The sequence below is a fragment of the Nycticebus coucang genome, chromosome 12 (genome assembly GCF_027406575.1).
Source record: "Nycticebus coucang isolate mNycCou1 chromosome 12, mNycCou1.pri, whole genome shotgun sequence".
Classification (NCBI taxonomy): Eukaryota; Metazoa; Chordata; class Mammalia; order Primates; family Lorisidae; genus Nycticebus; species Nycticebus coucang.
This window is the reverse complement of record NC_069791.1, coordinates 93075060-93089166: the sequence shown is the minus strand read 5'-3', so window position 1 is coordinate 93089166 and position 14107 is coordinate 93075060. Positions and strand designations below refer to the sequence as shown.

At 41.9% G+C, this 14107-nt stretch overlaps 1 protein-coding gene across 2 annotated transcripts in view; it reads right to left on the bottom strand.

The window, feature by feature from the left end:
- SMG1 (SMG1 nonsense mediated mRNA decay associated PI3K related kinase) overlaps positions 1 to 12159 on the bottom strand; it is a 115857-nt gene extending 103698 nt beyond the window's left edge. The window contains exon 1 of one of the 2 annotated variants that reach the window (XM_053555882.1): positions 11668 to 12159. In XM_053555882.1, coding sequence (XP_053411857.1) covers positions 11668 to 11756 — 89 coding nt within the window. In that variant the 5' untranslated portion in view covers positions 11757 to 12159. The remainder of the gene's footprint in view (positions 1 to 11667) is intronic. The other variant, XM_053555883.1, reaches the window with a different exon arrangement.
- Positions 12160 to 14107: the final 1948 nt, after the last annotated feature.

The window sequence follows — 14107 nt, the reverse complement described above, 5'->3', positions numbered from 1 at the left end:
AATTGATGGCTGCTATGCTCATGATTTAAACTACACCACCAGGCACGTCTACCGCACAAGGTTGGTTGGCAAGAGTGTATATGGACCAAGTACACCAGTCCATTATCAGCATGTGACAATAGCACACTGTGTTTCTGTTTGAAGTGAAATCTGTGAATAGTTGCACAGCTCAACACTTTTTTTTTTTTTTTTTTTTGAGATAGTCTACTTTGTTGCCCTCAGTTGAGTGCAGTGCTGTCATAGTTCAGAGCAACCTCAAATTCTTGGGCTCAAGTGATCCTCTTGCCTCAGCTCCCCAAGCAGGGTCTTGCACTTGCTCAGACTGGTCTCAAACTCCTGACCTCAAGCAATCCACCAGCCTTGTCCTCCCAGAGTGCTAGGATTACAGGAGTGGCCCTGAACAGTATTTTTTAAATTCTGTCTGCTTAACAACCCATCCTGTCAAAGAAGACCAAGAGAACACTAAAGAAAACAAATTTTTTAACAACTGGGAATTGCAATATTATCTCATTTCAGCTAACGATAAGATGATTTACTTGCTATGTGATATTATATTATCAACATTAAAGAAATCCAATGCTCATCAGCATTCTAACACTCATAAGGACAACAAATATTTTAAGTTAGAGGGAGAGGCACAAAAGGTTGTATGGATCAGGCTGGTACAGTGGCATATGCCTGTAATCCTAGCACTCTGGAAGGCAGAGGCCAGTGGATTGCTTGAGCTCAGAAGTTTGAGACCAGCCTAAACATGAACGAGACCTGTCTCTAAAAATAGCCAGGCACTGTGGCAGGTGCCTACAGTCCCAGCTACTCTGAGGCAAGAGGATCACTTGAGCCCAAGATTTTGAGGTTGCTGTGAACTATGATGGCACAGCACTCGACAAAGTGAGACTCTGTCTCAAAAAAAAAAAAAAAAAAACACACTTTATTGCAGCTCAATTTACAATTGTCAAAACGGAGAAACAACCTAAATGCCCACCAAGCCAGGAATGGATTAACAAGCTGTGGTATATGTATACCATGGAATACTATGCAGCCACTAAAAAAAGCTGGAGACTTTACATCTTTTGTATTAACCTGGATGGAGGTGGAGCACATTATTCTCAGTAAAGCATTACAAGAATGTAGAAGCAAGAATCCAGTGTACTCAATTCTAATAAGAGGACAGTAGATCAGCTAATACAAGGGGTGGGGTAGGGAAATGAGGGAGCGGAGAGAGGGGAGGAGGGAGGTAGATGGGGAGTCACAGTGTATGGGCACACCTTTTTGGGGCAGGACACAATTATAAGAGGGACTTTATCTAACAAATGCAATCAGTATACCCTAATTCTTTAAACCCTCGATCAACCCCAAACAATAAAAAATATAAAAAATTAAAAATTAAAGAAAAATAAAAACAAAAACAAAAAGGTTGTACAGGCAGTTCCTGAGTTACGAACATCTGACTAACATACAAATCGCACTTACAAAGCAAGGCTATTATAGGCAATGAGTAAATGTACCTGTTGCAACTTAACATACAAATTCAACTTACCAACAAACCTACAAAATCTATCTCATTTGTAACCAGGGGGTTGCCTATATTACAGAAATTAAAAGATCAAAAGCAAAGCAAAGAATTCTTTCAAACAAATAATAAGACCTAGAAATAGTGCCACTGAAACAACTCATAAAGTAGCTTATACACTCGTGTGGAAAAGGAAAGTCATACAATGATGAAGAAACCATGAAAGAATGCATCATCAAAGTTGTAGGATACTTAGACTTCGGTAATATTTCAAAGTACAAACAACTGTATCTTCATAGGAGAATCATAACCCACCAGCAGCATGAATAACCCTTCAACTTAACAGAACAACTTCATGTAATACTTTAAAATGAAAATATATATTATTCAATCACTCTTGGATGAATAAACTACTGACTCAGCACAGTTATCTATTTCATTCAGGTGATAACAGATTTTCTGTTCTACAAAGAGTTACTCACTTTGAGCACTCTTGCGAACTGAACATGGGGGAAAACGTTCAAGATAAATATCATGAAATTGGACTGACTTCAATAAATTTAGGTGCGTGTATGTACAGACAGTGTGCTTTCCGTGATAGGAAAACATGAAGGATTTATTGCACAGATTTAAAAAGTATCAACAGTTCCAAATGCTCACACTTCTTTTCACTGAATCTTAACATCAGCAAAATCTTTGTGCTAAAGCTACTATTTTAAATGACACTTTATAACAAGGTGTTAGTATCACTAACTGTACTGGTGAGAACACAACAGCATCTTCAGTTTCATAACATGCTAACTTGAATGATGACTATCCAGTGTGGACTTTCTATATCACAGGAACAGGTGTTAGCCAAAATTTTACCTATGCAAGAATAGTTAAATTTTATGAAGAAAAAAATTAGCAATATGAATTTTTGAAAAAAGATTTCTATAGGAATGCAGCAAATCTCTGCGTGATATCATGTCAAATCAAAACAACTTGTCTATTTCTTTGCAAGGCAAAACTAAGTCTATCATGCTATGTGGCAAAAAAAAATCCAAGCATTTCAAAAAAAAGCTACTTTTTTTCAAAACACTTCTTCAAAAGGAAATTTCAGATGAACCAGTTGGCAAAGGTCACTGATGAGCAGGATGATATATGTGAATTATTTGAAGAAAACGCAGCTGTTATATAGACCTATGAATTGGAGAATATAACGAAAGGTTCACTAACTTTGAGAATCACAACATCACACTCAAATTACCATTTCAGCTCACCTAGTTGCTATCCCCAAGGCACCTAAAGAACTTCAGTTGGAATTGACTGAACTTTCAGTAAATGACATTTTAAAGGCATTGTTTGATACCAAGAAATATTCAACTGAAATATGGAAAATGCAACAATACACATGCCTTCAGCAACATGCCCAAAATGCATTCTTGCTTTTCAACCACTTAATGCTGCAAATCTACATTCTCCAATCTTACTCAAATCAAGACACCCCTAAGGTCACAAATGACTGATACCCATCTAGAGAATCAACTGAAACTACAAACTCATCCACGCTGCAACCGAATCTTCAAATGCCTTCCAACAAAATGCAGGCAAGACAAAGTCATTACAAGGTTAACCTTCTTTTCTTTTCCTTTCTTTTCTTTTTTGGAGACAGAGTCTAACTCTAAGTCACTCTGGGTAGAGTGCCATGGCATCATAGCTTCCAACAGCCTCACACTCTCCTAGCTCAAGTGATCCTCTTGCCTCGACCTCCCAAGTAGCTGAGATTTCACACACTCGTCACAACACTTGGCTAGATTTTCTATTTTTAGTAAAGACGGGGTCTCGTTCTTGCTGAGGCTGGTCTTAAACTCACGAGCTCAAGCAATCCACCTGCCTCTGCCTCCTAAAGTGCTAGAATTACAGGCAAGAGCCCCCACACCCAGCAAAAGGTTAACTTTCAATTAACAAATAGTTTCCATTTTTTTAAGTTATTAAGTATAAGCAATTAAACTTTTACAAAATAATGTTTGTTTTTAAGTATATCTAATTGAAGCTTCTTGAACGTAGCCTTATCTGATTACAGCTAAATTAATGCTACTCTTGAAGATGCCATTTCACTCTAGCTCAGGCAACAGAGAAAGTCCCTATCTCAAAGGGTAAAGAGAGTGGGGAAGAAAAAGACAACTGGCAAGAGGTTTGTTTCCCCAGACATTCTATTAATTAGAATGCTGAAAGCTCAACCTAGTGCTTGACTTTTTAGCAATTTAAATAGATATAGGATAAGAGGTCCGAGTTTAAAGGAACCTAATGTATACCTGAACAAGGTATTTTTCAAGATGGATAAAACCTATGAATCTTACTTTATCATATTCCCTCTGTGAAAAGATCTGACCACTGCAGTCCATTAGAACACTGTCCCTTTGAACCTGCTGGATCAGCTTGTTTAAATTACTGCCCCGTGCTAACAGGGCTGCCATAAGAGGAACAATTCCCCTCAAAATGCATTCTCCAACAACAGTGTTGTAAACTCTGGAGTTAACTCTAAACATCAGAACAAACTTGCAGAGTCCCATTTTCACATATTTGAGGAAGGACGCTCAAATACAGAACTCAAATACAGAGTATACTATTTATTGAAGCATTAGTAGGAAAGAAAGGGATAACAAAAAGAAAGCAATTATACAACATCCATGCACTTACGTTTTACGGGAGAAGACACATGAAAACTTCAGATAGTACTAAATATTAGGAAGAAAGGGGGCAGATATGCTCTAACTAAAAAATCATTGCAGGGCCAGGCATAGTGGAGGCAGGTGGATTGCTGAGCTTTGGGAGACCCTGTCTCTAAAAATAGCCAGGCCTGGTGGCAGGAGCCTATAGTCGCAGAATCCAAGAGTTTGAGGTTGCTATGAGTTTTGATACCATGGTGCTCTAACAAGGGCAACTAAGAAAGATTCTTATCTCAAAAAAAAAAATAAATAAATAAAAACAAAAAATCACTGCTAGCAGGGCACAGTTGCTCACACTTATAATCCTAGTACTTGGGAGGCCTAGGCCAGTGGATTGCCTGAGCTCACGGATTCAAGACCAGCCTGAGCCAGAGGGAGACCCCATCTCTAAAAATACCTAGGTGTTGTGAAAGGTGCCCGTAGTCCTAGCTACTTGAGAGGCTGAGGCAAGAGAATGACTTGAGCCCAAGAGTTTGAGGTTGCTGTGAGCTATGACACCACAGCACTCTACCGAGGGCAACAAACTGAGACTGTCTCAAAAAAAAATAAAATAAACATTGTTTATTTCTAATCTTTTTTAATCTCAAAACATAGTTACTTTTAAGGTCTTAATTGTTCAAATAATACATTTTCAGTGTAGGGAAATAGATACAAATGAGCCATGGTTTTCTCTATATCCTATCAGATTTCCCTGGAAAAGACTGTATACGTTACAATACTTCCTGCCCCTGAAAAACAACACAAACATGCTTTAGCTCAGGAGTTCAGGACCAATCTGAGCCAGAATAAAAGAGCAAAACCCACCATAATGCCAGGATAATTTTTCAGTTTTTCTCCCCTAAAAACTGAAAATTTAGCCAGGCGTTATGGTAGGTGCCTGTAGTCCCAGCTACTCAGGAGGCTGAGGCAAAAGAATCACATGGGCCCAAGAGTTTTGAGATTGCTGTGAGCTATGACACCATGGCACTCTACCAAGGGTGACACGCTGAGACTCTGCCTACAAAAAAAAAAAAAAAAAAAAAATTCAACTTAGAAAGAAAAAGTACACTCAATAAATTAATAAAAGATGGAATAGAATAGCAAACTAAACATCCTGCATGGGGCTACAGACTATTTTTTTTTTTTTTCTTTTTGGAGACAGGAGTCTCGCTCTGTTGTCCTGGCTAGAGTACAAAGACATTATCATAGCTCACTGCAACCTCAAACTCCTGGGCTCAAGCCATCCTCCTGCCTCAGTCTTTTAAGTAACTGTGACTACAAGCACATGCCACCATGCCCCACTTAATTTTTCTATATTTAGTAGATATGAGATCTTCGTCTTACTCAGGCTACTCTCGAACTCCTGACTTCAAGTGACCCTCCTGCCTGAGCCTCTCAGAGTGCTAGGAATATAGGTATTTAAAGTATAGAGAGTGCCACCACAACTGGCACTCTCTACACTTTAAAATAAAACAAGCCAAAATGTAATGAATTGGACCATTTCATATAGAAAGTAAACCTCGGGCAGTGCCTGTGGCTCAGCGGGTAGGGCGCCGGTCCCATATGCCGGAGGTGGCGGGTTCAAACCCAGCCCCGGCCAAATTAAAAAAAAAAAAAAAAAAAAAAAAGAAAGTAAACCTCAAAATTTCTACACTCTTCACTATTATGCCTCTATACAAGAATGTTTTAATTTGTAGTACCAAAAATAAAATGGGCTCTGAAAAACTTTTATAACAGCCAAAGACAAGTAACCAAAATGATAACAATATAAACAGACACCAAACAGCTTGCATGAATCCATAAAGGGTAGTGCACTGAAAGAAGACTAGGGGATTTATTTCAGATAATTAGAAAAAGGAAAAAAACTAAAAGGAAGCAAGTGCCCACTATATGCCAAATAATGAAGGCAGGAAATCCCGAAGAATTGGGAGAATTCAAAATTCCCAAAGGACACCATGGACCACACTCTATCTTATTTATATATGTGTGACATTTCATATATGTGTCCTAAAGAGTGAGCAAACAAAAAGGATTATTTTAGTCACCATCTTCAATCAACATCAGAAAACAAATGAGAGGCTTTTGCTTAAGGGAATTCCCAGAGACTGGGCTGAATCCTTTTGTTTTAATTGAAATCATGAATTATCAACAGAATACTCAGGTCTTTAGGAAGCCTCCTCTCCAGACTATTTCATCTGCCTCCAACTGTGGTTATACACACACACACACACACACACCCTTTAAGAAGCAACTAGATTTAATCTCCCTGCTGGTAAAATTTCAATGGCTCCCTAAAGTCAATCAAAATACACTTAAAGTATGATTCAGGACCCAATACAGTTCCCAGTCCAGCTCTTCCACTTCACCTCCTATTTTATTAATTCTCCAAGTACCCATCCCTCTAACTAAGGACAACATACATTTTGCCAAATCCTTTCCTTTTTTGATTTTTTGAGCAATCCCACCCCCTATAACGTACTGTCAAAACTGTTACAACTCTAGCCTGGGCAACCTAAGTGATACTGTTTCTTAATTTAAAAAAAATAAATGTACAGACTAATTTAAGCACCCGAATGCCCCTTACTCAACTGTATGGTTTTCCCTCCTCTTATTCTCTAGGTTTTGTTTTTTTTGAGACAGAGCCTCAAGCTGTCACCCTGGGTAGAGTGCCATGACATCACAGCTCACAGCAACCTCAAACTCCTGGGCTCAAGTGATTCTCCTGCCTCCGCCTCTCAAGTAGCTGGGACACCTGCCACAATGCCAGGCTATTTTTCGGTTGCAGCCGTCATTGTTGTTTGGTGGGCCTGGGCTGGATTTGAAACCCATCAGCTCAGGTGTGTGTGGCTGGCTCCTTAGCCGCTTGAGTCACAGGCGCTGAGCCTACTCTCTAGGTTTTAAACTCCATTAATCAAATGTAAAAATAAGTATACCAAGAATTATATCACAAAATCCACGTGCTTTACCATTTACAAAGCCCTTTTCTTATCTCCATATTAATCCTTTAAGAGAAAATTGACAAATGTTTCATAAGGAATATTTTATTTCATAATGAGAAAAACAAACTTTCCTTTCCAAAATCCAAAATTAAACACCCATACACAATTGGCTGAAAAATCTGTTTGGAAATTTGTGGTACAGAATTGGTCATCATTAAATTCTATTTAACTGAAATGCCATTTATAGCTGTAAGACATGTAACTCCACTTAATTTTATCCTTTATATATTCACTATTATGTACCTATGGACATCAGACTTCATATACATTCATAAAAGGCTGAATAAATAAGTCTAGTTTCAAAAATTCAGTTTCTCACAACATCCATACTAATTTTCTGGCTTTGGTAATTTCACGTAACTTTTCCATCTTTTGTTCCATCATAAAAGAGAATAAAGATATTTGTACCTTTAAGAATTTCAATCTGTCTGCTTTCTATCGAAAATGGAAGGTATTTTTAATACACAGTTTCATCGTCTTATAAGGTCTTAAATTTAGGCACAGTAAGACACTCCATATACATCTGTTAAAGTTCAGCAGTTCTCAACCTGTGGGTCGTGACCCCTTTGGGAGTGGAATGACCCTTTCACGGGGTCACCTATCAGATATTTACATTACGATTCATAACAGCCTATCAGATACTTACATTACAATTCGTAACAGTAGCAAAATTGGTTATGAAGTAGCAACGACAATAATTTTATGGTTGGGGGGTCACCACAACATGAGCAACTGTATTAAAGGGTCGCAGCATTAGGAAGATTGAGAACCACTGTGTTAACGAATGAAATCCTATGACTCCAAGTGTGAAATCCTATGACTCCAAGTGTAGAAGTAAAATCTACTTGTTTTCTGGTGACCTGAATGTTTCTCTCCTTTGTTGAATTAATTTAACCTATATTGACTCCAACATCAAATTAATCATTTTGGAATATCAAAATGTACATTACCAATGCACATTTAATTTTAAAACACATCATTCTGATCCCATTTTGTTCTAACAAGCCAACCACTCTCATCTCTCCATATGAAAAAATGCGGACATTCAAAGGTTCCCAAAACTTCCACTTAGGAGGGATCCACAGATTTCAAATAATAAAACTGATCTAAAACCATCCATTTAGGCCCGGCGTGGTGGCTCATGCCTGTAATCCTAGCACTCTGGAAGGCCAAGGCAGGTGGACTACCTGAACTCACTGGTTCAAACAAGCCTGAGCCAGAGCAAGACCCCATCTCTAAAAATAGCCGTGAGTTGTGGGGGGTGCCTGTAGTGGCAGCTACTCAGGAGGCTGAGGCAAGAGAATCACCTGAGCCCAGGAGTTTGAGGTTGCTGTGAGCTATGATGCCACTGTGCTTTACCAAGGGTGACAAAGTGAGACTCTGTCTCAAAAAAAAAAAAAAAAAATCCCACCAGCCATTTGCCTAATCATTCTTAAATGTTAATTTAGAGTATAGTTCATGAAAAAAACCATACAAGCCACGCTATATAAATGCTTACTGTTAAAGGTATGCTTCTAGTGAAGATGAGCTTGCTCTGCTGCCTTATTACTCAGCCAACTGAACACTTCCTGTCAATATGTGTGAAGTGAATTGTGTGGCCACAATGGACTCAACAGTTAAGTTTCCAGACTAACTGGCAAACTAATATTAGAAGAAACCAACAAAATTTGCTTTCTGAAATCCTACTTTTTCAAAAACCCAAATCAAGGAAAGTAGAAAGCACCCCCGCCTTCCCCCCAAAATATCAAGGAAGTAGCCAGGCTCACGCCTGTAATCCTAGCACTCTGGGAGGTTGAGTCAGGTGGATTGCCTGAGCTCAGGAGTTTGAGACCCCTCTCTAAAAAAACAATTGGGAGTTGTGGTGGGCTCCTGTAGTCCCAGCTACTGGGGAGGCTGAGGCACGAAGATCACTTGAGCCCAAAAGGTTGAGGTTACTGTGAGCTATGATGCCACCGCACTCTACCAAGGGTGACAAAGTGAGGCTCTGTCTCAAAAAAAAAAAAAAAAGAGAGAGAGAGAGAAATGATACATAAAAGGCAAAGAATTATTTTTTTAATCAAAATGATTAAGAAGAACCATAGAATCTGCCTGCATTTGAAGATGTTTTGAAGTTTAAACCTTCATTTAAGTAAGAGAAAAGATTAAGTTCCATTCTGTTCGTTGTGCGGAGTCTGTCATCTTTCTGAAGGGACAGAATAAAACCTCAAATTCAACTTATGAAATGTATGACTTGGCAAACATCTTGAGGGTTTTGTTATTGGCTGTTAACAAATCAACTATGGCAATCTTGCAAAGAAATCAAGTTACACTACAGAGTATGTCCATATGTCTCTGTCTCTCTACATCAGGAAAAAAAAAATATTTCCAACATCCTGTTACTCCATGTAACCAAATGCACCTCACAGTATAATCTAAGAATTAAGTTCTGAGACTTTGTTACAGAGCACAGCTCCTGAGAACTTAACATTCTCCTCTCTTCATCCTCCTCCCAATCCCTCCCCCTGCCAAGAAATAAAGCACTTGAAAGAAACAAGATGGATAATATTTATTAATAGCACATGTACATATTCCATAACTACATAAGCCATTTGACTTCATACCTGTCAGCAATGAAGTCATGTGACCACCCAGGACTGGCTGCAACACTTCTCCCTTTATTTAGAACTACAAGCTACAATTTATTATTTTCTAAAAGTTCTGGACTATTTAGGAAAGGCACTTTTGTCCTCTAAAAAGTAACTGGATTCTCATATATACCCATACCAATATCACTAGTGAAAAATCACAGAAAATCCGCCCCTTAAAGAAAAGCTCTAAACAGGGGTCCTCAAACTACGGCCCACAGCCACATGCTGCGGCAAGATTGTATTTGTTGCCGATAGGAATTTGTTTATAGTTTTTTTTTAAAACTATAATCCGGCCCTCCAACAGTATGAGGGACAGTGAACTGGCTCCGTGTTTAAAAAGTTTGAGGACCCCTGCAAAAATGTCAAATTCAAGTTCATTCACCACATAATTTGTTAGATGCCAAAAAATAAGATCTAATTTTATACATTCAATAAAAGGGCAAAACAACTAAGCATGTCATTACAAAAATACACGAAGTAGTCAATTATTTTATTTAACTCAAACAGTAAATGGTACAGAGAAAGTCAAAGCTATGTTTTCCAAACAGCTTTTTTTTACTACTTAGTATCTCTAGTGTAGACTCGGGCACTAATCTTTAAAGTCACCAGGTTATATACATCAGTTCTCAACAGACACAGTATTTGAGAGAAGCATATTAACTAAACTAAGAGGTGTTCCATCATTACTTATTGATTTTTCTACCAAGTCTAAATAAAATGTTACACTCTAACATCTCTCCAAATTCTTAATTTCCAAGCACTGAAGAAACTACATGTATCTGTCAGAAAGCAAAAAGGCATCCCAACATGATGTGCATTTTATCTAGCCAATTTCTGGACATTCATAATGCAACTGTGCTCTAAAGTACAAAAGCTCAATGAATCAAACAACAGTAAAATATATTTACATTCATTTAGGGCGTTATTCTGGGCACTGGGTTCAATTTCAAATAGCCTCTGAATACTACAAGCAGTTTAGTAAGAGACTAATAAATCAGTCCTAAATTAGGAACAACTGTCATAATTAATCAGAAAGCTATGAAAACTGAATTTATTTTAAAAGCTAATGCCGATATATTCAAATCCAACAAAACCTCAAAGCTGTCAAGAGATCAAATCCTCCATACAAAAGAACATTCTCTACTCTTCTAAGTGAAAGCCCAAGGACTTCACTCACCAAGTTCCCAGGTATGAATTTCTGTTCACCAGAGTTAACTGCCCCCGCACTTGGGGAAAACTTAATTTCCCAAGATCAGAGTGGGTCGATCCCATTAACAGTCACACAATCTCATCTCAGTTTCCACTACTGCCCTGTTTAAAGTCAGAATAAGCCTTAGTTGAGGGTTTTCTTTTTTTTTAAACATTAACACGTGGGGGTCAGAGAAGGGAACACAGTTAAGGAGGTCTTTCACGTGGCGGCTGAAAGGGTGAGGAACAGAGGAAGTGAATGGGTATCAGAAAGGATCCTGGACTCTCAGGATCCCCCAATTTAAATCTCAACTTGGAGACAGGTGGTAACTGGAATGCCCCCCACTCCCAACCTCAGCTTCTTTCTTCACCCTCCTTGACCCAAGCCCTAGGCCAATAGCTCCGCCGGGCGCCCCTGGTCTCCGCTCCAGCCCTGGGAATGAAATGCAGGGAGGGGGAGGCACGTAGGCCTCGCCTCCCAGCGGCCTTCTTCCCCTAGCCGGGGCGGGCGGGAGGAGACCCAGGAAGCCGCGCCCGGTTCCCGAGGGGTGGAGGGCCTAGGCCGCACCTCCTGGCCCGGAGGCCGTAGGCCTCCGCTCGCCCAAGGCGGAGCCCGTGAGGTCGGGGTAGCGGGCTCGGCGCCGGTCACCCACCTGGGTTGCCAGTCATTCCAGCTCCGCGGGTACTTGGTGCCGCTGCCGCCGCCGCTGCTCAGCCGAGACCCCGGGGCTCTGCGGCTCATTACCTTCCCCGACACGACATGGCCAAGCGCCGCCGCCCGAAGAAGCGCGAGTCGCCGCCCAAACCGGCCGCCGCCGACACCCCGCTCCGGCCCGGGACTGAAGAGGAAGCCGATGAGGAGAAGGAGGAGGAGGCGGCGGAGGGCGGGGGAGGTGGACGGCCGTTCCGGGTTCCGCCTGAGCCCGCAGAGCAGGACGAGGAAGCGGGAGCGGTGTGGCTAGAGGAAGGCGGAGGAAGGGAAGGCGACGTCTCTTCCAAGGCCGTGCGCGGCCCACGACGCCGGGGCCCAGGAGGACTAGGACCGCGAGGAGGAGGCGGTGGCGGCGGCTCCTCAAGCTCACACGGCCACAGCTTCCCCGCCTCCCGGCTCCGCCCGCCGCGCCGCCGCTGCCGCACGGCATGCTGGGAGCGAGGGGAGGTGCGGGCGCCCGCCAGGCCTGGGGACAGGGGCGGGGCCTAGATAGAGGGGCGGGGCATGCTCCAAAAGGCGGGGCCTAGTGGGGCGGGGTCACGAGCCGGCCGCCTTCTCGAGACCCCGGGGCTCGCCTTCACTGCCGGCAGACTGCGTTAGATCTGGGCACCACCTCCGGGAATCTTCGGAGAGGGAATCGCAACCTCCGCCCCCCAACACACCCCTTCCAAACACCCACCGGAAGGCACCTGACTTCCGAGGGCCAGGCAGTCAGGTGTAAACGGGCGTCCAATCAAGGACCCGGGTGAGAAGGGGCTGGTATCCTAGAATGCGTGCACACACAGGCGTGCCCTTGGCGCTCACGTGCAACCACCTTCCCACCGTCTACGGTAAAGAGTGAATATAGTAAGATCGAAGCAAAGAGGTATGCACCTTCCCAGCCCACACCGGAATTGTGCCCGTGGAGTTCTGACACCTTGACCGTTTCTTCCCATTGTAAAAATCTACGCAGTAGGAGGAAGGGACGTACCCACCACTACTAACCCGTACCCGGCTACGTGAAATGTGCTTGGAAATCCTCTCATCTGAACAATTTGCCTACCTTCTCCAGCATAAACCTGGCTAGAGGAAGTAAGCCTGGGCACTATCCCCGCCACACACACTCTTCCCCACCCAAAAGAATTCACTACAGTATCTGATACGTAACATGTTTACAGTTAAATTTTTTTTTGTTTGTTTGTTTTTTTGTGGTTTTTGGCTGGGGCTGGATTTGAACCCATCACCTCCGGCATATGGGACCGGCGCCCTACTCACTGAGCCACAGGCGCCGCCCTACAGTTAAATTTTTAAAAGTGGACAAGATACTCATCAAACAAGGGACTCACCCATCTCCATAAGGGGAGTTACCCCATCATTTTTCGTTATAGGGAGAACGTCCTTATCTGTCGCTTGTGTAATTAAAAATTGTTACCAAAGTATTTTAAGATTGTAAAGAGTGGATATTTCCACACACACACAGACAGACACTCCTTCAACCTTGAACTCCTTGTTTATGACCACCAATCTCTCACTAAGGGAGGATCCTGCTAGTTCTAAAGGATGGAAAGTCAGAAATCCAAATGAACTTTCTTTTTCATTTTTTTTTTAGAGACAGAGTCTCACTTTATCGCCCTCAGTAGAGTGCTGTGGTGTCACAGTTCACAGCATCCTCCAACTCCTGGGCTTAGGCGATTCTCTTGCCTCAGCCTCCTGAGTAGCCGGGACTACAGGCGCCTGCCACAACGCCCGTCCATTTTTTGGTCGCAGTTCGCCTGGGCTGGGTTTGAACCCGCGACCCTCAGTATATGGGGCCGGCTCCCTACCCACTGAGCCACAGGCGCCACCCTCAAATGAACTTTCATACGTTCCTTGCTCCCACTTAGGGGGAAAGAAACTCCCTCTCTGCACTGATGCTAATATATGATACAACACTAAAATTCTCAAGTGGAGTTGCTCAGACTCCAGCATGGTCACCCACCTGTGTAAAAAATAAATTCAATAAAACCAAATGAATTTATTTTGAGAAGAGGGATATATTTTCGGTACACTCACTCCATCCCAAAATTTGCACTAGGTACCCTCACACTTGCCCACCTTTCTGTTTGTGAACTACTGATTATAAAAGGGAACCTGCAAGAGGTCTCCTTTCCTCACTATCATTTCTTCATCCCTGTTTTCTTAGGAGGAGAAAAAGTCCTTCAGTTGAGTCCCAAAATTAGGGTCCTGTCACTCAGTATGGTCCTTGCAATCCTCAAGTTACAAACATCGCCTTATGTACAATTCCCTTTTACAAACAGAGGTTACTGCAGGTAATAGGCTAAGTGTACCTGTTCTAACGTACATACAAATTCAACTTCAGAACAAACCTACAAGCCTGGGCACGGTGGCTCATGCCTGTAATC